Below are 23,224 nucleotides of genomic sequence, written 5' to 3' on the forward strand. Positions count from 1 at the left end.
GTGGAGGAGGAATGATGATCTGGGGCTGTTTGACATGGTTCAGGCTAAGCCCCTTAGTTCCATTGAAGGGAAATCTTAACACTACAGCGTACAATGACATTCTAGACAATTCTGTGCTTCCGACTTTGTTGCAAAAGTTTGTGGAAGGCCTTTTCCTGTTTCAGCATGACAATGCCCCAGTGCACAAAGCGAGGTCCATACAGAAATGGTTTGTGGAGATCTGTGTGTCCACATACTTTTGGTCATACAGTGTATGTTTAGCTTACTCATAAATGTGCCCTTTCAGTGTATTTGTGTGTGGATGTGTGTGATATGTTTTATGCATTGTATGCTTGTGTGAGATTTTTAGTCTGCAATTTGGATACAGTGTTTTGAACCAAAACAGCAAAATTGTTATAGATAAATCAATTACAGAAAGAAAGAGACAGATATTATCTTATGTTGGGAAGCTACACAGATGGCATACTGTATATTCAGTAATTCTGAAAGAGGATTTGCACATTCATCTATATTACTGTCTGGTTAGAGCTTCAGACACAGTGGATATCAAACAGGATTAAAGACGAATGACTGGATTCGTCTTTAATCCCCCAAAATAACTTTTAACAACTTTATGGATTGTTAGCACATAGCCCTAAGTGCTAAAGCATGCATTTATATTCACCAACTGTGCATACAAGTGTCTAGAACCAAGAGGTACATAGCTGCTTTGTAGGCTAATCGGATTCATATCCTAAACAAAGGAGGGAACAGGAGAATAAAAAATATCATTTTTTAAACTGAAATAGAAATGAGTATCTGGCTTGGGGAGTGTCCTCAAATTGTTATTCCCTAGCTAATGTAAAGCTATCTGACTTTTTGACCCCCGACTCCACTCGTGTGCCCTGTAATCGTCTTTACAGTGACTCAGCCATTAAAATGTACTGTACTGTCCTTGTGAATACCCTGGCATGCAGATTATAATTAATTTGAGGTCATTTCTATACTAGAATGTTCTAATGAGTGTATTGGGTCTTTTGTGTTCTATATCATTTGTAATCAAATGTTTCTCACAGGACCATTGGGACCTCAAACAAGATTCTCTCAAGCTTAAATGTGTTTCTGTGCAATTTCCTGCTCGTCAGACCTTGTGAGTGACGACACAGTGCAATGAGATTCCTCAATCATTCCTCTTGAAGTAAAGGAATCAGAGATTCAGTCTGAACCTGTTTTCTGCTGAAGCATAGGCGCAGGTATTTCAGCCTGACTGCAGTGCTTTTGAGAGTTCTCCAGTGCTCCCCGGTCCATGCGCAATTTGTGGAGTGCTGTTGAGTCAGCTTTGTTTTAAAAAGTGAAAATAAAATCACTAATGCGGGTGAATCGGCCCTTCCATACCAAGGCATGCACCAGAAGGTACACACATAGGAAAACACACACACATCAAGGGTTCTTTGTGATTGTCTTATTGAACAGGCCGTGTGTGGAGCTGTTAACTGAGTGCTTTGAAAACAGGTAGGTAGACGAGGAAATACAATAGAGTCTCAACAGACTTTTGCCGGGTATGGAGCCTGAGGGAGAGAAGACAGGCCAATAATTTTTCTGTCCAGCACTCAAAGGCTTCCCCTCTCCTCTAAATCAGTGACATGGGTTATACCTATTGCCTCCCCCTGTCCGCCATTGAAAACCTTCCCCCTTCCTCTCACTCCATGGCAAAGTGATAATAACCAACCTTTTGAAACATGTTGTTCCCTTCGAGTGACGTGACCTAACATGATGGCGCCTACTAGGTTATATAATCAAATCAATTGCTTTAGAAAAGCACTGCTACTGAATGCATTGAGGTTTTAGAGAAACAAAGTCTGACTTTAGGCTACTTTTCAACTAATGTTACAATGATTCTAATTAGCCATTGACATGTTAAACATGGAAGGAACTTCTCAAGAATAAGGGTGTTGTATGTAACATAACTGCAAATGACTCACTCTTTCACATGTCTAGTGTCACATAAGTAAAGACATGAGGACACTAATGAGCATACATTACCTTGATCATCAATGTTCAGGTTTTTGATCATCCACTGTACAATGTCAGAACCTGAAATGGAAAACAACATACATAAATACACCCAAAGCATACTGTACAGCACCTTTTAGCACAGTGATGTAAATTATAGAATGGAGTCGGCCTCTTTATTACATGCAAATTCCTCTCAGGTAGAACAATTGCGAGGGGGTAATTGTCAATCCAAAACAATATGCTTTTATTACAGCCATTCAAGAACTTGGGACTATAAAGTTTCATCTGCATTTTTGTCCAAATGTAGTTGTTCTTTTCAATGTTCTCTACCTACAGTGGGGAGAACAAGTATTTGATACACTGCCGATTTTGCGGGTTTTCCTACTTACAAAGCATGTAGAGTAGAGGTCGACCGATTAATCGGAATGGCCGATTAATTAGGGCCGATTTCAAGTTTTCATAACAATCGGAAATCGGTATTTTGGGGCGCCGATTTGCTTATTATTATTATTTTTTTAAATACCTTTATTTAACTAGGCAAGTTAGTTAAGAACACATTCTTATTTTCAATGACGGCCTAGGAACAGTGGGTTAATTGCCTCGTTCGGGGGCAGAACGACAGATTTTCTCCTTGTCAGCTCGGGGGATCCAATCTTGCAACATTACAGTTAACTAGTCCAACGCAATAACGACCTGACTCTCTCTCGTTGCACTCCACAAGGAGACTGACTGCATGTTAAGCGAATGCAGTAAGCCAAGGTAAGTTGCTAGCTAGCATTAAACTTATCTTATAAAAAACAATCAATCCTAATCACTAGTTAACTACACATGGTTGATGATATTACTAGATATTATCTAACGTGTCCTGCGTTGCATATAATCTGACTGAGCATACAAGCATACAAGTATCTGACGGAGCGGTGGTAGGCAGAAGAGGCACGTAAACATTCATTCAAACAGCACTTTCGTGCGTTTTGCCAGCAGCTCTTCGTTGTGCGTCAAGCATTGTGCTGTTTATGACTTCAAGCCTATCAACTCCCGAGATGAGGCTGGTGTAACCGAAGTGAAATGGCTAGCTAGTTAGCGCGCGCTAATAGCGTTTCAAACTTCACTCGCTCTGAGCCTTGGGGTGGTAGTTTCCCTTGCACTGCATGGGTAACGCTGCTTCGATGGTGGCTGTTGTCATTGTGTTGCTGGTTCGAGCCCAGGGAGGAGCGAGGAGAGGGACGGAAGCTATAATGTTACACTGGCAATACTAAAGTGCCTATAAGAACCTTCAATAGTCAAAGGTTAATGATTCCTATAATAACTACAACCTAAAACTTCTTACTTGGGAAAATTGAAGACTCATGTTAAAAGGAACCACAAGCTTTAATATGTTATCATGTTCTGAGCAAGGAACTGAAACGTTAGCTTTCTTACATAGCACATATTGCACTTTTACTTTCTTGTCCAACACTTTGTTTTTGCATTATTTAAACCAAATTGAACATGTTTCATTATTTACTTGAGGCTAAATAGATTTTATTTATGTATTATATTAAGTTAAAATAAGTGTTCATTCAGTATTGTTGTAATTGTCATTATTACAAATAAAAAAAATATATAAATCGGCCGATTTAATCGGTATCGGCATTGAAGAATCATAATCGGTCGAACTCTAATGTAGAGGATGACATAAGTAAGTATGCATGACATAAGTATTTGATTACCTACCAACCAGTAAGAATTCCGGCTCTCACAGACCTGTTAGTTTTTCTTTAAAACCTCTTAGGGCTCCCCTGAATTATTTCAACATTTTGTTAAAAATCGCGCAACATTTCAACGTCCTGCTACTCATGCCAGGAATATAGTATATGCATAGGATTAGTATGTGTGGATAGAAAACACTCTGAAGATTCTAAAACTGGTTAAATAATGTCTGTGACTATAACAGAACGTGAACAGCAAGCGAAATCCCAAGAAAAACCTGGTCACAAAAACCACAAAAAAGTATTCATCCGCCAGTCTCTGAATTGTCTATCGCAAGAGAAAATAGATAACGGTGAGGTTGCAGTACCTACAGCTTCCACACGATGTCGCCAGTACTGGCATTTTCATTGGTTTAAATCCTTGGTGGAATAAGAAATAGGCCCTTCCTGTCCTTCAGGAACAGGAAGAGGCTTATGGGAGAGAGACAACGCACGCTGATTTCAAGAGTAGCTGCTATTGAATACAGATCGCCCAGTGATCAATTTGATCGATTATTAACGTTTACAAATACATAAAGTTGGGTTACAAACGTAGTTTGAAGTGTTTTGTAAAAGTTTATAGGCAACTTTTATCATTTTAAAAATGACGTTGCGTTTTGGAACGGAGGATTTCCATGATTCAGACGGGCTATATAAATTGACATTTTGGGTATACATGGATGGATTTAATCGGGAAAAAGACCCAATTGTGATGTTTATGGGACATTTTGCGTTTTGTGTAGCGCCGGCTACGCTAATTCTTTTGTTTACGTTCCCTTCAGGTATTTCGGGGTGTTGCATGCTATCAGATAATAGCTTCTCATGCTTTCGCCGAAAAGCATTTTAAAAATCTGACATGTTGGCTAGATTCACAACGAGTGGTGCTTTAATTGAGTACCCTGCATGTGTGTTTTAATGGAAGTTTGAGTTTTATCGAGTACGATTAGCATTTGGCGTTGCGCATTTCCGCAGATTATTGGCCAGGAGAGACGCTAGCGTCTTAAGAGGTTTCTTTAAGAAGTCTTCCTGTTCTCCACCCATTACCTGTATTAACTGCACCTGTTTGAACTCGTTACCTGTATAAAAGACACCTGTCACACACTCAATCAAACAGACTCCAACCTCTCCACTATGACCAAGACCAGAAAGCTGTGTAAAGACGTCAGGGATAAAATTGGAGAGATGCACAAGGCTGGGATGGGCTACAGGACAATAGGCAAGCAGATTGGTGAGAAGGCAACAACTGTTGGCGCAATTATTAGAACATGGAAGAAGTTCAAGATGACGGTCAATCACCCTCGGTCTGGGGCTCCATGCAAGATCTCACCTCGTGGGGCATCAATGATGCTGAGGAAGGTGAGGGATCAGCCCAGAACTACACGGCAGGACCTGGTCAATGACCTGAAGAGAGCTGGGACCACAGTCTCAAAGAAAACCATTAGTAACACACTACGCCGTCATCGATTAAAATCCTGCAGCGCACGCAAGGTCCCCCTGCTCAAGCCAGTGCATGTCCAGGCCCGTCTGAAGTTTGCAAATGACCATCCGGATGATCCAGAGAAGGAATGGGAGAAGGTCATGTGGTCTGATGAGACAAAAATAGAACTATTTGGTCTAAATTCCACTCGCCCTGTTTGGAGGAAGAAGAAGGTTGAGTAAACCCCAAGAACACCATCCCAACCGTGAAGCATGGAGGTCGAAACATCATTCTTTGGGGATGCTTTTCTGGAAAGGGGACAGGACGACTGCACCGTATTGAGGGGAGGATGGATGGGGCCATGTATCGCAAGATCTTGGCCAACAACCTCCTTCCCTCAGTAAGAGTATTGATGATGGGTCGTAGCTGGGTCCTCCAGCATGACAACGACCCGAAACACACAGCCAGGGCAACTAAGGAGTGGCTCCATAAGAAGCATCTCAAGGTCCTGGAGTGGGCTAGCCAGTCTCCAGACCTGAACCCAATATAAAATCTTTGGAGGGAGCTGAAAGTCTGTATTGCCCAGCGACAGCCCCGAAACCTGAAGGATCCGGAGAAGGTCTGTATGGAGGAGTGGGCCAAAATCCCTGCTGCAGTGTGTGCAAACCTGGTCAAGAACTACAGGAAACGTATGATCTCTGTAATTGCAAACAAAGGTTTCTGTACCACATATTAAGTTCTGCTTTTCTGATGTATCAAATACTTATGCCATGCAACAAAATGCTAATTAATTACTTAAAAATCATACAATGTGATTTTCTGAATTTTTGTTTTTTTAGATTCCGTCTCTCACAGTTGAAGTCTACCTATGATGAAAAATTACAGACCTCTACATGCTTTGTAAGTAGGAAAACCTTCAAAATGGCAGTGTATCAAATACTTGTTCTCCCCACTGTATATAGTGCTCTAAATATCCCAATGCATGTTGTTGAATTCAAAAGAATAGTAGATAAAAATTGCTGACACCATTCAAATCAGAACGTTAAAGCCAATTACCTCAGAATCATCTTTTTGCAGATAGAACCTTAGAGTACCAAGCTCTCTCATTAGAAACCACCTAACTCTGTTCCCATTAATACAAATTACACCCCTGATAAGAGTGGCTGGAACAGTCATGGCACAACCTGTCTAACTAACGCTAAGGAGGACACCTTAATACATATACACTGATTATACCAAACATTAGGTGCCCTCAGAACAGCCTCAATTCCTCGGGGGGTGGACACTACAAGGTGTCGAAAGCGTTCTACAGGGATGATGGCCCATGTTGACTCCAATGCTTCCCACAGTTGTGTCAAGTTGGCTGGATGTCCTTTGGGTGGTGGACCATTCTTGATACGCACGGGAAACTGTTGAGCTGTTGAGCTCGAAAAACCCAGCAGCGTTGCAGTTCTTGACACAAAGCGATGCGCCTGGTACCTACTACCATACCCTGTTCAAAGGCACTTAAATATTTTGTTTGACCATTCACCCTCTGAATGGCACACATACACAATACATGTCTCAATTGTCTCAAGTCTTAAAAATCCTTCTTTAACCTGTCTCCTCTCCTTCATCTACACTGATTGAAGTGTTTTGTCACATACAAGTGACATCAATAAGGGATCAAAGCTTTCACCTGGTCAGTCTATAGTTATGGAATGAGCAGGTGTTCTTAATGTTTTGTATACTCAGTGCATAGTGTAATGCTGAAGAGTCGCCTACACTCAATGAGACATCTTATCTGCAGAACATCAGTGTTACCGATGTAGTTAGTTAGTTAAGATAGGCTAAAACAACTGGACAGAATAGAATACGCTTGGAAAGTGGAAATGTAAAAGGACGTCAAAAAGTAAACATTGCTGGAGACACCTTGCCATTTTGGATACTAGAGGTAACTAATTAATGGTAAATATGTGAATTTGTTCACCTCACAGTTATCCAAGATGCCAGATAAAATTGTTTACAGTTAGTTAACAATCGCTCCTACTGTCACACTGATCTGTTTCACCTGTCGTTGTGATTGTCTCGACACCCTTCCAGGTGTCGCCCATCTTCCCATTTATCCCCTGTGTATTTATACCTGTGTTCTCTGTTTGTCTGTTGCCAGTTCGTCTTGTCACGCCAACCAGCGTTTTTGTGTCAGAGCCTGCTTTTCTCGAGTCTCTCTTTTCTCGGTCTCTGTGGTTTTTGACCCTTGCCGGTCCTGACCCTGTACCCACCCGCCTGACCACTCTGCCTGCCCCTGAGCCTGCCTGCTGTCCTGTACTGTTGCCCAACCTCTGGATTACTGACCTCTGCCTGACCTGAGCCTGCCTGCCGTCCTGCACCTTTGCCCCTGTTGCTGTAATAAGCATTGTTACTTCGACACGCTCTGCATCTGGGTCTTACCTTGATACCTGAAAACGACACTATTTTCAGCCTGACCACATTAGCCAGACATAGGATATGTTACTTAAATGTGTGTACCTCCATTTAGTACATGTGACATTACAAATGGAATAATGGTCTGGTTACTTAAAGTTGCAATATGTAACTTTTTGGGTGACCAGACCAAATTCACATTTGGCTTATAGATCTGTCATTCTCATTGAAAAGAGAAGTATTAGATATGTTCTATGTGCGCTATTTCTATGCATCCTGTTCTGAAGTTTCGTTTTTGCTTCTTTTACTTTTGGTTTTGTACACCAGCTTCAAACAGCTGAAAATACAATAATTTTTGACATGTTAAAGATATTTCACAGTGGTTTAGATGGTACAATGATACTCTACACTATACTTGCTTGCTTTGTCACATACACTGAAATTAGGTGAACTATTAGAGCAATTTCTGCATAGTGCATCTTTAAGACCGAAATGAAAGTAGGGAGGTTGGTCAAGGAGTATGGGTGGGCGTATAACGCAACTGTCAGAGACAAATGTGGCATTTTATATAACACTTCCCCTAACCATACGTTAATTCTCCAAAATGTTACAGATGTAGGATCTTAATTTGAGCCAGTCCCTTACAAAAATGAATTTGTTGCTGCAAGGTTCATCAAGTTCTCCACATGAATAGTGAAGCTCAGCTTGTCATCCACCCACATTCACAAATATTTGTACTTGCTCTATGTACAGTGAGGGATGATTTTGTACATTTGCCCACTGACAAAGAAATGATCAGTCTATAATTTTAATGGTAGGTTTATTTGAACAGTGAGAGACTGAATAACAGCAAAAAAATCCAGAAAAACGCATGTCAAAAATGTTAGAAATTGATTTGCATTTTAATGAGGGAAATAAATGCAAAACATGACTTAGTACTTGGTGGCAAAACCCTTGTTGGCAACCACAGAGGTCAGATGTTTCTTGTAGTTGGCCACCAGGTTTGCACACATCTCAGGAGGGATTTTGTCCCACTCCTCTTTGCAGATCTTCTACAAGTCATTAAGGTTTCGAGGCTGACGTTTGGCAACTCGAATCTTCAGCTCCCTCCACAAATTTTCTATGGGATTAAGGTCTGGAGACAGGCTAGGCAGCTCCAGGACCTTAATGTGCTTCTTCTTGAGCCACTCCGTTGTTGCCTTGGCCGTGTGTTTTTGGTCATTGTCATGCTGGAATACCCATCCACGACCAATTTTCAATGCCCTGGCTGAGGGAAGGAGGTTCTCACCAAAGATTTGACGGTACATGGCCCCGCCCATCGTCCCTTTGATGCGGTGAAGTTGTCCTGTCCCCTTAGCAGAAAAACACCCCCAAAGCATAATGTTTCCACCTCCATGTTTGACGGTGGGGATGGTGTTCTTGGGGTCATAGGCAGCATTCCTCCTCCTCCAAACACGGTGAGTTGAGTTGATGCCAAAGAGCTCCATTTTGGTCTCATCTGACCACAGCACTTTCACCCAGTTGTCCTATGAATCATTCAGATGTTCATTGGCAAACTTCAGACGGGCATGTATATGTGCTTTCTTGAGCAGGGGGACCTTGCGGGCACTGCAGGATTTCAGTTCTTCACGGCGTAGTGTGTTACCAATTGTTTTCTTGGTGACTATGGTCCCAGCTGCCTTGAGATCATTGACAAGATCCCTCCGTGTAGTTCTGGGCGGATTCCGTTCTCATGATCATTGCTACTCCACGAGGTGAGATCTTGCATGGAGCCCCAGGCCGAGGAAGATTGACAGTTCTTTTGTGTTTCTTCCATTTGCGAATAATAGCACCAACTGTTGTCACCTTCTCAACAAGCTGCTTGGCGATGGTCTTGTAGCCCATTCCAACCTTGTGTAGGTCTACCATCTTGTCCCTGACATCCTTGGAGAGCTCTTTGGTCATGGCCATGGTGGAGAGTTTGGAATCTGATTGATTGATTGCTTCTGTGGACAGGTGTCTTTTATACAGGTAACAAGCTGAGATTAGGAGCACTCCCTTTAAGAGTGTGCTCCTGATCTCAGCTCGTTACCTGTATAAAAGTCACCTGGGAGCCAGAAATCTTTCTGATTGAGAGGGGGTCAAATACTTATTTCCCTCATTAAAATGCAAATCAATTTCTAACATTTCTGACATGCGTTTATCTGGATTTTGTTGTTGTTTGTTGTTGTTATTCTGCCTCTCACTGTTCAAATAAACCTACCATTAGGTTTATTTGTCAGTGGGCAAACATACAAAATCAGCAGGGGATCAAATACTTTTTCCCCTCACTGTATGTCCATCCAATGTTCAGTTGTGGCCAAATGTTTTGAGAAGGATACAAATATGATTTTTCACAAGTTTGCTGCTTCAGTGTCTCTAGATATTTTTGTCAGATGTTACTATGGAATATTGAAGTATAATTACAAGCATTTCATAAGTGTCAAATGCTTTTATTGACAATTACATGAAGTTGATGCAAAGAGTCAATATTTGCAGTGTTGACCCTTCTTTTTCAAGACCTCTGCAATCTGCCCTGGCATGCTGTCAATTAACTTCTGGGCCACTGATAGCTGCCCATTCTTGCATAATCAATACAAAACCCAGATTTTGTCGGTTTTGTTTGTCCACCCGCCTCTTGAGGATTGACCACAAGTTCTCAATGGGATTAAGGTCTGGGGAGTTTCCTGGCCATGGACCCAAAATATCAATGTTTTGTTCCCCGAGCCACTTAGTTATCACTCTTGCTTCATGGCAAGGTTCTCCATCATGCTGGAAAAGGCATTGTTCATCACCAAAGTGTTCCTGGATGGTTGGGAGAAGTTACTCTTGGAGGATGTGTTGGTAACATTCTTTATTCATGGCTGTGTTCTTAGTCATAATTGTGAGTGAGGCCACTCCCTTGGCTGAGAAGCAGCCCCACAAATGAATGGTCAGGATGCTTTACTGTTGGCATGACACAGGACTGATGGCAGCGCTCACCTTATCTTCTCCGGACAAGCTTTTTTCCGGATGCCCCAAACAATCGGAAAGGGGATTCATCAGAGAAAATGACTTTACCCCCGTCCTCAGCAGTCCAATCCCTGTACCTTTTGCAGAAATCAGTCTGTCCCTGATGTTTTTCCTGGAGAGAAGTGGCTTCTTTGCTGCCCTTCTTGACCACCAAAGGTCTTTGCCTCACTGTGCGTGCAGATGCACACACACCTGCCTGCTGCCATTCCTGAGCAAGCTCTGTGCTGGTGGTGCCCTGATCCCGCAGCTGAATCAACTTTAGGAGATGGTCCTGGCACTTGCTGGACTTTCTTGGGTGCCCTGAAGCCTTCTTCACAACAATTGAACCGCTCTCCTTGAAGTTCTTGATGATCTGATAAATGGTTGATTTAGGTGCAATCTTACTGGCAGCAATATCCTTGCCTGTGAAGCCCTTTTTGTGCAAATCAATGATGACGGCACGTGTTTCCTTGCAGTTAACCAAGATTGACAGAGGAAGAACAATGATTCCAAGCACCTTTTGAAGCTTCCAGTCTGTTATTCGAACTCAATCAGTATGACCGAGTGATCTCCAGCCTTGTCCTCGTCAACACTCACACCTGTGTTAACGAGAGAATCATTGACATGATGTCAGCTGGTCCTTTGTGGCAGGGCTGAAATGCAGTGGAAATGTTTTTTGGGGATTCAGTTCATTTGCATGGCAAAGAGGGACTTTGCAATTAATCTGATAACTCTTCATAAAATTCTGGAGTATATGAAAATTGCCATCATACAAATGTAGGCAGCAGGCTTTGTGAAAATGTATATTTGTGTCATTCTCAAAACGTTTGGCCACAACATGATTAGTAACATGCCTGGCATTTGAAAATAACATGAATTTTGTTTAACCCAAATTCAAAACCAGCCTCAAATCATACAGATTCTGTTGTATGGTGCTAAGTGCTCTTTGGACATTTTCAAATGCTAAAGAAAAACTACCACCACTTGAATAAAGAACAGTATCATCTGAATAAAAATGAACATCCGCTGTTTCAATATAATCCTACGTTGTTGATATATTGGGCCAAAAAAGAACCTTTGGGAACGCCTGAGCACAACTCTAATACACATTGTGTATGATTTAATAGATAATTGTTAAACCAATCTAGAGCATGACCAGTCATTCCACAACATTTGAACCTTTGCACCAACACGGCATGGTCCACGGTGTCAAATGCCTTCGACAAATCAATAAAGACAGACACACAATGTAATTTCACATTTAGTTGATACCAGTTCCAATCTGTCAATGCACTGACTGACTGACTAGCGCTTAGCTAGCTAACGTTGGCTATTATATTTTTTCACAATTCAGGTCATAGGTAGCTAGCTAACTAATGATTTGTCGAAACACTTATATTTTTATGTGAATACATTGCTGTCTTTTAATACCAAGATGCAAGTCAATATGCTAGTGTCACAGTTCAGTAGCATGTTAGCTAGTACAACAGCTATGGTAGCTATTTAGCAACAATATGAGTTGATTTGAAATCAAAGCAAAACTTTACTTTTGCAGATGGAGACCCTTCCCCTACCCTTGATGTTGGAAGAGGCTGTATTGGGAGGAGGATGCATCAACACCCTGGAAATATGTTTGTGTTGCACTCACTCAAACATTTTTTGGGTGATAAATGAGTGTAACATCTTGTCCTGACTGTCCGAATGGGTCAGATCAGCTTGGCAATGGATGACAATAACCAGACCTTTCTCACCCACAGAAGAGGGGAGTAGGGAACTGGGCCGGTTTGACAGCTCACACCCTGCAGTAAATTAAAGGAAACAGAATCTAGGGTCTCCCTCTCCAGTATTAACCAAAGGAATGTTCCTTTGTCTACACAGTCTTCCCGACAAAACTCTAACACGTTCAACAAGGGAATTCTGGAACAATATTTTTAACCTAAAGAACGTGGGGAATGGTCGGAGATGATCTATAGAAAACTAATGTCACATTGGTTTTTATTTTGTGATGTCATTAAAAAGGTTATAAAGGAAATACTGTAACTTTAAAGTATATCCCCTTTTTCTGTCAAGTTTCCATCCTTAACATTATATAACATTATATATGAAGTAGTTTTGTTAACTTCTTATGGCTGGGGGGCAGTATTGAGTAGATTGGATGAATAAGGTGCCCAGAGTAAACTGCCTGCTACTCAGGCCCAGAAGCTAAGATATGCATATGATTAGTAGATTTGGATATGAAGTTTCTAAAACTGTTTGAATGATATCTGTGAGTATAACAGAACTCATATGGCAGGCAAAAACCCGAGAAAAAAATCCAACCAGGAAGTGGGAAATCTGAGGTTTGTAGTTTTTCAACTCTTTGCCAATCCAAGTTGGTGTAAATTTGGTCCGATTGCACTTCCTAAGGCTTCCACTAGATGTCAACCGTCTTTAGAACCTTGTTTGAGGCTTCTACTGTGAAGGGGGAGAGAATGAGAGCTGTTTCAACCAGAGGTCTGGCAAAGTGCCATGAGCTCAGTCAGGCGTGTGCCCGTGAGAGGTAGCTGCATTCCATTGCATTTCTAAAGACAAAGGAATATTCCGGTTGAAACATTATTGAAGATTTATGTTATAAACATCCTAAAGATTGATTATATAAATCGTTTGACATGTTTCTGCGAACTGTAACGGAACTCTTTTGACTTTTCGTCTGGCTTGCGCGTCGTGAATTTGGATTTGTGAACTAAACACGTGAACAAAAAGGAGGTATTTGGACATAAATTATGGACTTTATCGAACAAAACAAACATTTATTGTGGAACTGCGATTCCTGGGAGTGCATTCTGATGAAGATCATCAAAGGTAAGTGAATATTGTGAATATAATGCTATATCTGACTTCTGTTGACTCCACAACATGGCGGGTATCTGTATCGCTTGTATTTGTGTCTGAGCGCCGTACTCAGATTATTGCATGGTGTGTAATGGAAGTTATTTTTAAATCTGACACAGCGGTTGCATTAAAGAGAAGTGGATCTGTAATTCCATGCATAACACTTGTATCTTTTATCAATGTTTATTATGAGTATTTCTGTAAATTGATGTGGCTCTCTGCAAAATCACCGGATGTTTTGGAAGCAAAACATTACTGAACATAACGCGTCAATGTAAACTGAGATCTTTTTACATAAATATGAACTTTATCGAACAAAACATACATGTATTGTGTAACATGAAGTCCTATGAGTGTCATCTGATGAAGATCATCAAAGGTTAGTGATTCATTTTATCTCTATTTCTGCTTTTTGTGACTCCTCTCTTTGGCTGGAAAAATGGCTGTGTTTTTCTGTGACTAGGAGCTGACCTAATATAATTGTTTGGTGTGCTTTCGTCGTAAAGCCTTTTTGAAATTGGACACTGTGGTGGTATTAACAACAAGATTATCTTTAAAATGGTGTAAAATACTTGTATGTTCGAAGAATTTTAATTATGAGATTTCTGTTGTTTGAATTTGGCGCCCTGCACTTTCACTGGCTGTTGTCATATCGATCCCGTTAGCGGGATTTCAGCCGTAAGAAGTGTTTAAGAAAGGAATGTGATTTTAGGATCCATGACAGAATCTATCTTCTATAAACTGTACACAGTAAGTAGCCAAGCACCCGAGTGAGGTCAGAGAGTGTGTCAGGCTGATGGAACCGTCCCCTTCGGCCAGAGTGCATAAAATGCTTGGTAGAAGAGATTAACATTAGACCAGAAAGACATGAGGTGGTAGCTACACGTTTGAAATGGTTGGAACGTTGAATCTCAACATGAGGTGAAGAAGATAAACTAACCTCCCAGACTAGACCAGAACATCACCAGGCTGCAGCTGCGCGTTTAAAGTGGTTCAAACTCTGACTATTGACACGAAGTGAAGAGAGGAGAAAACTCCCCTATCGGCGACACCAACACCGAACCTACACATCCGGCTTCTTAACTTGCGGGATTGTCTGAGATCAGCCACCTGGACAGCTGATGAAACTGAGGTGTATTTCTGTCTGTAATAAAGCTAGGCCTGGCTCCCCAGTGGGTGGGCCTATGTCTGCGCCACCTGCCCAGTAACCACCCTTCGCCTTGATGACAGCTTTGCACACTCTTGGCATTCCCTCAACCAGCTTCATGAGGTAGTCAACTGGAATGCATTTCAAATAACAAGTGTGCCTTGTTAAAAGTTCATTTGAGAAATGTCATTCCTTAATGAGTTTGAGCCAATCAGTTGTGTTGTGACAAGGGGGGGGGGGGGTAAACAGAAGACAAGATATTTGGTTCAATACCAAGACCATATTACAGCACGAACAGCTCAAATAAGCAAAGAGAAATTACAGAACTTTGATATTTTCTTCAGTGCAGTTGCAAAAACCATCAAGCGCTATGATGAAACTGGCTCTCATGAGGGCCGCCACAGGAATGGAAGACCCAGAGTTACCTCTGCTGCAGAGGATAAGTTCATTATCACTGTGTGAATCAGGCCTTCATGGTCAAATTTCCGCAAAGAAACCACTACTAAAGGACATCAATAATAAGAAGAGACTTGCTTGGGCCAAGAAAAATGAGCAATGGACATTAGACCGGTGGAAATCCGTCCTTTGGGCTGATGAGTACAAATTTGAGATGAACGGATAATCTCCACATTTCCGACCGTAAAGCATGGAGGAGGAGGTGTTATGGTGTGGGGGTGCTTTGCTGGTGACACTGTCTGTGATTTATTTAGAATTCAAGGCACACTTAACCAGCACGGCTACCAAAGCAACAATTGTAGGATATGTACACACACACTCATACACACTCAACCCCTTTCCCCCCACAAACAACCATAAACTTAGATGCTCAACAGTCATTCCATCTCAGAACTCAATTAATTAATTAACTTGATTAATGAATGCATACAGTTGCAGCTGTATGGGAAAGCATGCAAAATTTAGCAAAAACGGGCAAACATGGGGAGATTTGATTAACCATTGTCAAGTACTAGGTGATGGAGATCAGATACACCCCCTTCCCCTGAAACACCCACACGCTGGTCACATGTTGTGACCATATACCCAAGCATCTATGTGCAGTCAGACATTTGATGATTTTGTGCCACCAGGGCCACAATAATGTGTACCCTCTCTGAATGTGTGACCCCCTCCCCATGGGATACTGCAGCTAGTGTTGCCAGCACTGCCTGTCCCCACCGGCTGGGTACAAGGTCGTCAAGGTTCCCATTAGCAGCTTTGAGAATTTACTTGTATATTATGCTCTCCCCTCAGGGGGCTTTGGTTTTGTAGAACCAACCCTGCCAGGCAGGCTTGGAATCTTGAGGGGGCGTTGCTGCTTTAGTACGTCTCCGACCACATTCATCTTTCTGATTTGGCTGCGTATAGGCTACTTACAGTAAGCACATAAAACATTTAAGGACTTCTCCTTAGTGTTTGGGTTGCTCAGGTGTGTGTCTAGGGTATAGGGTTGGGGACCATTCCATCATGATAGGACAGTAAATAAATAAACTATATTCATAATTTATTTTAAATGTATATCCCATATCTGCACGAAATTGAAAGCTCTCTCTCACAACCCCTGCTCAGAAACACACATGGACTCTGGGATTTGCAACCCCTATCGTTTTTCACTCACTTAACTAGATCACGGTCTTCAAGGACAAAACTTTGCTTCGCCAGCCCAGAGAGGATCAGGGCCAAGATCTTCTCTCTGAAATGCAGGTTTAGTTTGAAATGACCCTGCTGGTGGGGTCTCAGATGCTCATTTATTTATAGCCTGAAACAATTAAGTTATTCACTAAACATTCTTCTCTCCAGATAAACAAGGTGACATTGCTTTAAGACTTCTGCCAGTGATCCTCCCAACACCAGTCTACAAAATAGGCAGGAAGATATTCATACACAGCTTCAATGAGACCAGACAGTCCTTCATTGACCTGCAGCCTGTAAGTTTAAATAGTGGATAGGCATTGGGATATTGATGGGGAAATTAAATGGCATTTTGTAAATCTTGAATGAAAGGAACAACATTCCAAAATCTGTTACGCATAACAGAACACTCCAAGACATAAGCTATGTTTCCATCCAATTTGAGACAGATTTTAATGCAAATATTCTGCACAATATAATATGTGCGTTTCCAGCATACAGACTTTTTGCGGATAAAAGGCTGTGCATGATGACGTTTTGCAAATACAAATAACTTTCGCCGTTAAATTCTCATGTACCGGAAAAAAATTCAAATGAGTTCAATCGCATGTTCAACTCTACTGATAGTTTTGTCACAAATTGTTGCATTATATACAGGGTGCCTGCGGATCCTTAAAAGGTCTTAAATTAATTTCTAAATGATCTAAATTAACTTCTCTGGGATATGTGGGACGCTAGCCAACAGCCAGTGAAAGGGCTCCAAATTCAAACAGAAATCTCATAATTCAAATTCCTCAAACATACAAGTATTGTACACCATATTAAAGATAAACTTCTTGTTAATCCAGCCACAGTGTCTGATTTCAAAAAGGCTTTACAGCGAAAGCACACCTTGCGATTATGTTAGGTCAACGCCTAGTCACAGAAAACCACACAGCCATTTTCCAAAGAAGGAGAGGTGTCACAAAAGACAGAAATAGCGTTAAAATTCATCACTAACCTTTGATGATCTTTACCGGATGGCACTCCCAGGACTCCATGTTAGACAATAAATGTGTGTTTTGTTCGATAAAATTCATCTTTATGTCCAAAAACATCATTTGAAATTGGTGCGTTATGTTCAGAAATGCATTGTCTCAAACAAACATCCGGTGAAAGTGCAGAGAGCCACATCAAATTACAGAAATACTCATCATAAACATTGATCTAAGATAAACTTAGATAAACTTCTTCTTAATGCAACCGCTGTGTCAGATTTCAAAACAACTTTACGGTAAAAGCACACCATGCAATTATGTTAGGTCAGCACCTAGCCACAGAAAAACATAGACATTTTTCAACCAATCAGAGGTGTCACAAAACTCAGAAATAGCATTATAAATATTCACTTACCTTTGATGATTGTCATCGGAATGAATTCCCAGGAATCCCAGTTCCACAATAAATGTTTGTTTTGTTCGATAAAGTCCTCCTTTCTGTTCGCACATTTAGTTCACAAATCCAAATTCACAGGCACTTAGTCCAGACGAAAGTCAAAAGAGTTCCATTACAGTTTATAGAAACATGTCAAACGATGTATAGAATCAATCTTTGGGATATTTTTATCATAAATCTTCAATAATATTCCAACCGGACAATTCCTTTGTCTTTAGAAATGAAAGGGAATGCAGCTCGCTCTCACGGCCGCGAGCCTGACTTAGCTCATGGCATTCTGCCAGACACCTGGTTCAAACAGCTCTTATTCGCTTCCCGTTCATAGTAGAAGCCTGAAACAAGGTTCTAAATACTGTTGACATCTAGTGGAAGCATTAGGAAGTGGAATATGACCCCATAGACACTGTATATTTGATAGGCAATGACTTGAAAACCTACAAACCTCAGATTTCACACTTCCTGGTTGGATTTTTTTCTCAGGTTTTTGCCTGCCATATGAGTTATGTTATACTCACAGACATCATGCAAACAGTTTTATAAACTTCTGAGTGTTTTCTATGCAAATCTATGAATATGCATATTCTAGCTTCTGGGCCTGAGTAGCAGGCAGGTTACTCTGGGTACCTTATTCATCCAAGCTACTCAATACTGCCCCCTAGTCCCAAAGAATTTAAAAGCCTTAATAAAAATCTTACATTTTCTACAACACATTTTTCAAAGGTCTTAAAAAAAGTAGACTGGGAGATGGACTGATTTTTATTACGTTCCGATTTACTTCAATGGAACGCATTTAAGCTTGAGTTATGCACAGAGCGGAACCACACTTAGTAATTTTCCCGCAACTGTCAGAAGTCAGCGAGACACTCCTGACTGTTGGCTGCTTTTCTCTCATGCTGCTGGTGCATTCGTCTGTTAGCTAGCAAATATTGGCTACGGTGAAGTGGTAATGAAGGTAGACTCTAAACTATGCTAGACAGTTAATTTTAGTCTGCAGCTACCATCGGAAAGTGCAAATTCAACCAGAATTGGTTGGAGAACAGCAACATTACTTCGTGGTTGAAATCACTTGGCACTATGGGAATTAAAGCTGTAGAATCCCACATGCAGTGTGAAAAACACCAAACCGCTGTGAAAAGCCGCCAACGCCCGGAATTTCTCAGTTCTGTTCAGTCGTCTCCGCCACAGTACCACAGAGGACAGTCCCAATTACAGCCAGACACATTAGCACTCAAACAACCTTGTTGCAGGGAACAGCAGCATCACGCAATCTCCCGAACAACGTTTGGCTCTACGCCCACACTTAAAGCAGAGGTGCTATGGAGTCTAAACTCCGTGGCGAGGCGTCAGTCCTATTTTGCCAATGAGCAATTTGGAGAGGTCTTTCAGGCGATGTTCCCCAACAAAAGCCTCAACCAAAGGACAAAAAGTTAAAAACTGGACCTGCATGTATGCAATTGGGAGGGAGATTGCATTCAGTCAAGGTACCTGGGGTCACAGTTCATGGGGCATGCAACAGCTCGGGATTTACTACATTTCAAAGTAAATAATCAATCAATTTATTTAATTATTGTTAATGTTATTTATATGATTTATTAGCAAATGTTAGTTAATGTCACAGGTGCATTCACAATATTTTGCTCATTAGCTAATTATGGAAATTTATTAGGATCTATTCAACAGAAGCATAGGGAAATCTACAGAAGATGCCATTTAATAGCATTAGCCTATTCCATATTTTTTGTTGCCTCATTTTGGTCAGTAGACTTGGAATGTTATACAGTAGGGATGCACGATATATCGGTGAACATGTCAGAATCGGCCGATATTAGCTAAAAATGCCAACATCGACATCGGCCCATGTCTAGTTTAACGCTGATGTGCAAAACTGATGTCAAAGCTGACGTGCATACCTATATAATGTAGGTACATGACGTAATGATGCCATACAATTTTGCGCTACCCGTGCAACATAGCATTCCTAACCTAGCCCACAGTGTCAGCTGTGTGGATCGAGCAGTCAACAAGTCAAGCAGTCATTTGAAAGAGTAAGAACATTTCAGTGAGACAACTCAAAGGCGAAATCCATTAACGCCAAGATAATGGAATTCATTGCCCTTGACAAGCAACCATTCCCTGTTATGGGTGATGTTGGCTTTCGCCGACTGGTCGAGCACCGGTACACACTACCAAGTGCGCCATTTTTCATATGTTGCCCTACCGGAGTTACACAGTAATAGCGTCACTGCTATTAGCTTCACAACTAACATTTGGACCAGCGATATCAGCCCCATGAGCATGCTGAGTCTCACAGTGGGTCGTCGAGGATTTCATACTGAGAAAAGTCGTATTGCATGCTCATGAATGTGCTGGTTGAATGTGCATTTGATGGCATTTGATAACATGTCTAAAAACTAGGAAACATGAACTTGGAAACCTGAACACACTAGCTAGCTCTATTCAAACAACTGACTAGAGAAATAATCTCCTCAACTGCGCCTGCAGCAGACGTGATACCCTCTGTCATGGCATTGAAATGCCTGCTCAACAAAACTGCCGACACAGGCTGTGAATAAGCGATTCGGTGGCATTCTCTCTTTACTGTGTCGCCACCATGCTCGATGCTATGTACAAGAACCGCTACTTCGATGCAGACAAGAAACAGGGTTTACGTGAAATGTTACATACACAGCTGGATAAGTTGGAAATGGACACAGTGACAGTGCACCCCCGAGGAAGAGAGACCACGGACAGACAGAGATGAAACTTCACTGCTTGACATGTATAAGGAAATCCTGGTTGACAATAAAACGACTGAACAAATGAACAACGAAACAGCACAGCAAGTAAGTGAAATAAATAGGTTTTTATTATGTTTTACTGGTAATGGGGACTTACGTAAATGCCAACAAAATAACTTTTTGGTCAGTGTGGTGTGTGTGTGTGTGTGTAACCTTTATTTAACTAGGCAAGTCAGTTAAGAACAAGTTCTTATTTACAATGGCCTACCCCAGCCAAACCCGGATGACTCTGGGCCAATTGTGCGCCGCCGTATGGGACTCCCAATCACGGCGCGGATGTGATACGGCCTGGATTCGAACCAGGGACCGTAGTGATGCCTCTTGCACTGAGAGGCAGTGCCTTAGTTAACACACACACATGGACACAGTGGTCAATTTAACTGTACTAGAATGCTTAAAAGGCCGCAAAAATGTTTAATATTGGTTATCAGTATCGTTGTCACGTATACTCCCTCTCCAGCCTCTAGGTCATCAGGCTGCCGATTATCCCACACACCTGTCACCATCGTCAAGTGCACCAGTGCCTGATGACACTCACCTGGACTCCATCATCTCCTTGACTTTCTTCCCCATATCTGTCACTCCCCTTGGTTCTTTCCTTAGGTGTTATTGACTCTGTTTCATATCGGTGCGTTGGTTGTGTTTCGTGTTTATTGTTTAATTTATTTAAACACTCACTCCCTGTCCTTGCTTCCCGACTCTCAGCGCACTCGTTATAGAATAACACCTCACCTAAGGGAAGCATAAGGGAGTGTTTTTTTGTGTCAGTGTAAATGATGTCGGGTCCGGGAGCCGCTACAGGCTCTCATGCCTCAGCCAGATCGTCAGGTTCCCGCGCCTCAGCCGACGTGACGGGTTCCCGCGCCTCACCCGACATGACGGGTTCCCATGTCTCAGACGACGTGATGGGTTCCGGCGCCTCAGCCGACGTGACAGGTTCCTGCGCCTCCGCAGGGGTGACAGGTTCGCTCCGCCCCTAATCCCCAGGTTCATCCCCTTTGTTGGCATCCTGCGGCAGGAGCCGTGCGTCGGGGAGGGGTTACTGTCACGTATACTCTCCCTCCGGCCTCTAGATCATCAGGCTGCTGATTATCCCGCACACCTGTCACCATCGTCTTTCTCACCTGCGCCTCATGACACTCACCTGGACTCCATAACCTCCTTGATTATCTTCCCTACATCTGTCACTCCACTTGGTTCTTTATTCCGGTGTTATTGACTCTGTTTCATGTCGGTGCGTTGTTTCGTGTTTATTGTTTTGTTCATTTATTAAAACACTCATTCCCTGTACTTGCTTCCCGACTCTCAGCGCAATTGTTACAATCGTTTTCTTTTTTGGCAAGGAAAATATCAGACATTGGCATCAGCCAAAAATGTCATACCGGTGCATCACTATTATACAGTACCTGTCAAAAGTTTGGACACACCTACTAATTCCAAGGTTTTTCTTTATTTTTTACTATTTTCTACATTGTAGAATAATAGTGAAGACATTAAAACTATAGAATCGTGTAGTGACCAAAAAAGTGTTAAATAAATCAAAATATATTTGAGATTCTTCCAAGTAGCCACCATTTGCCTTGAAAGCTTTTCACAATCTTGGCATTCTCTCAACCAGCTTCATGAGGTAGTCACCTGGAATGCATTTCAATTAACAGGTGTACCTTGTTAAAAGTTAATTTGTGGAATTTCTTGCCTTAACTTCTTTGGGGTAGAAGGCAGTATTCAGAAGTTTGGATAACTGAGGTACCCAAAGTAATCTGCCTGTTACTTAGGCCCAGAAGCTAGGATATGCATATAATTGGTAGTATTGGATAGAAAACACTCAAGTTTCTAAAACTGTTAAAATAATGTCTGTGAGTATAACAGAACTGATATGTCAGGCAAAAACACGAGGAGAATACATCCAGAATTGTTTTGTCTGTTGTTGAGCTCACCACTGATTATAATGGCTGTCTATGGAAATATAAAAGGAATACCTCCTAGATTGCAGTTCCTAGGGTTTCCACTAGATGTCAACAGTCTTTAGAAAGAGTTTCAGGCTTGTTTTTTGAAAATCACATTTTGGCTGTAGTGTTGTGTTGTGTTGTGGTGCACGTGGATGAGAGCGCGCACTTCGTTATTTATCTCCGGTAATGAACATACTATTCTCTGTCTTAAATTGTATTGTTTATTTACATATTAGAGTACCTGAGGATTGATTAGAAATGTTGTTTGACTTGTTTGGATGAAGTTTATTGGTAACGTTTGGGATTCATTTGTATGCATTTTGAATGAGGGAAACAGGTGGATTGCTGAGTCAAGCGTGCCAACTAAACTGACTTTTCTGGGATATAAAGGACTTTATCAAACAAAAGGACCATTTATGATGAAGCTGGGACTCTTTGGATTGCAAACAGAGGAAGATCTTCAATGGTAAGTGATTTATTTTATCGCTATTTCTGACTTTTGTGACGCCTCTACTTGGTTGGAAAATGTATGTAATGCTTTTGTATGCGGGGCGCTGTCCTCAGATAATCGCATGGTGTGCTTTCGCTGTAAAGCTATTTTGAAATCTGACAAAGTGGCTGGATTAACAAGAAGTTAAGCTTTTAAACTGTGTAAGACACTTGTATTTTCATGAATGTTTAATATTAAGAATATTGTATTTAGAATTTTGCGCTCTGCAATTTCACCGGATGTTGGCCAGGTGGGACCCTAGCCCAAAGAGGGTTAATGCATTTGAGCCAATCAGTTGTGTTGTGACAAGGTTTGTGGTATATATGGCAAGAACAGCTCAAAAAAGCAAAGA

General features: G+C 41.5%; 1 protein-coding gene across 2 annotated transcripts in view; it reads right to left on the reverse strand.

Moving 5' to 3' along the window:
* Positions 1-23,224, reverse strand: part of LOC139381170 (regulator of G-protein signaling 7-like) — a 113,537-nt gene that overhangs the window by 19,795 nt on the left and 70,518 nt on the right. For both annotated transcript variants that reach the window (XM_071124555.1, XM_071124554.1), the window contains one exon: positions 2,023-2,073. In XM_071124555.1, coding sequence (XP_070980656.1) covers positions 2,023-2,073 — 51 coding nt within the window. The remainder of the gene's footprint in view (positions 1-2,022; positions 2,074-23,224) is intronic.

This window comes from Oncorhynchus clarkii, chromosome 23 (assembly GCF_045791955.1).
Source record: "Oncorhynchus clarkii lewisi isolate Uvic-CL-2024 chromosome 23, UVic_Ocla_1.0, whole genome shotgun sequence".
Lineage (NCBI taxonomy): Eukaryota > Metazoa > Chordata > Actinopteri > Salmoniformes > Salmonidae > Oncorhynchus > Oncorhynchus clarkii.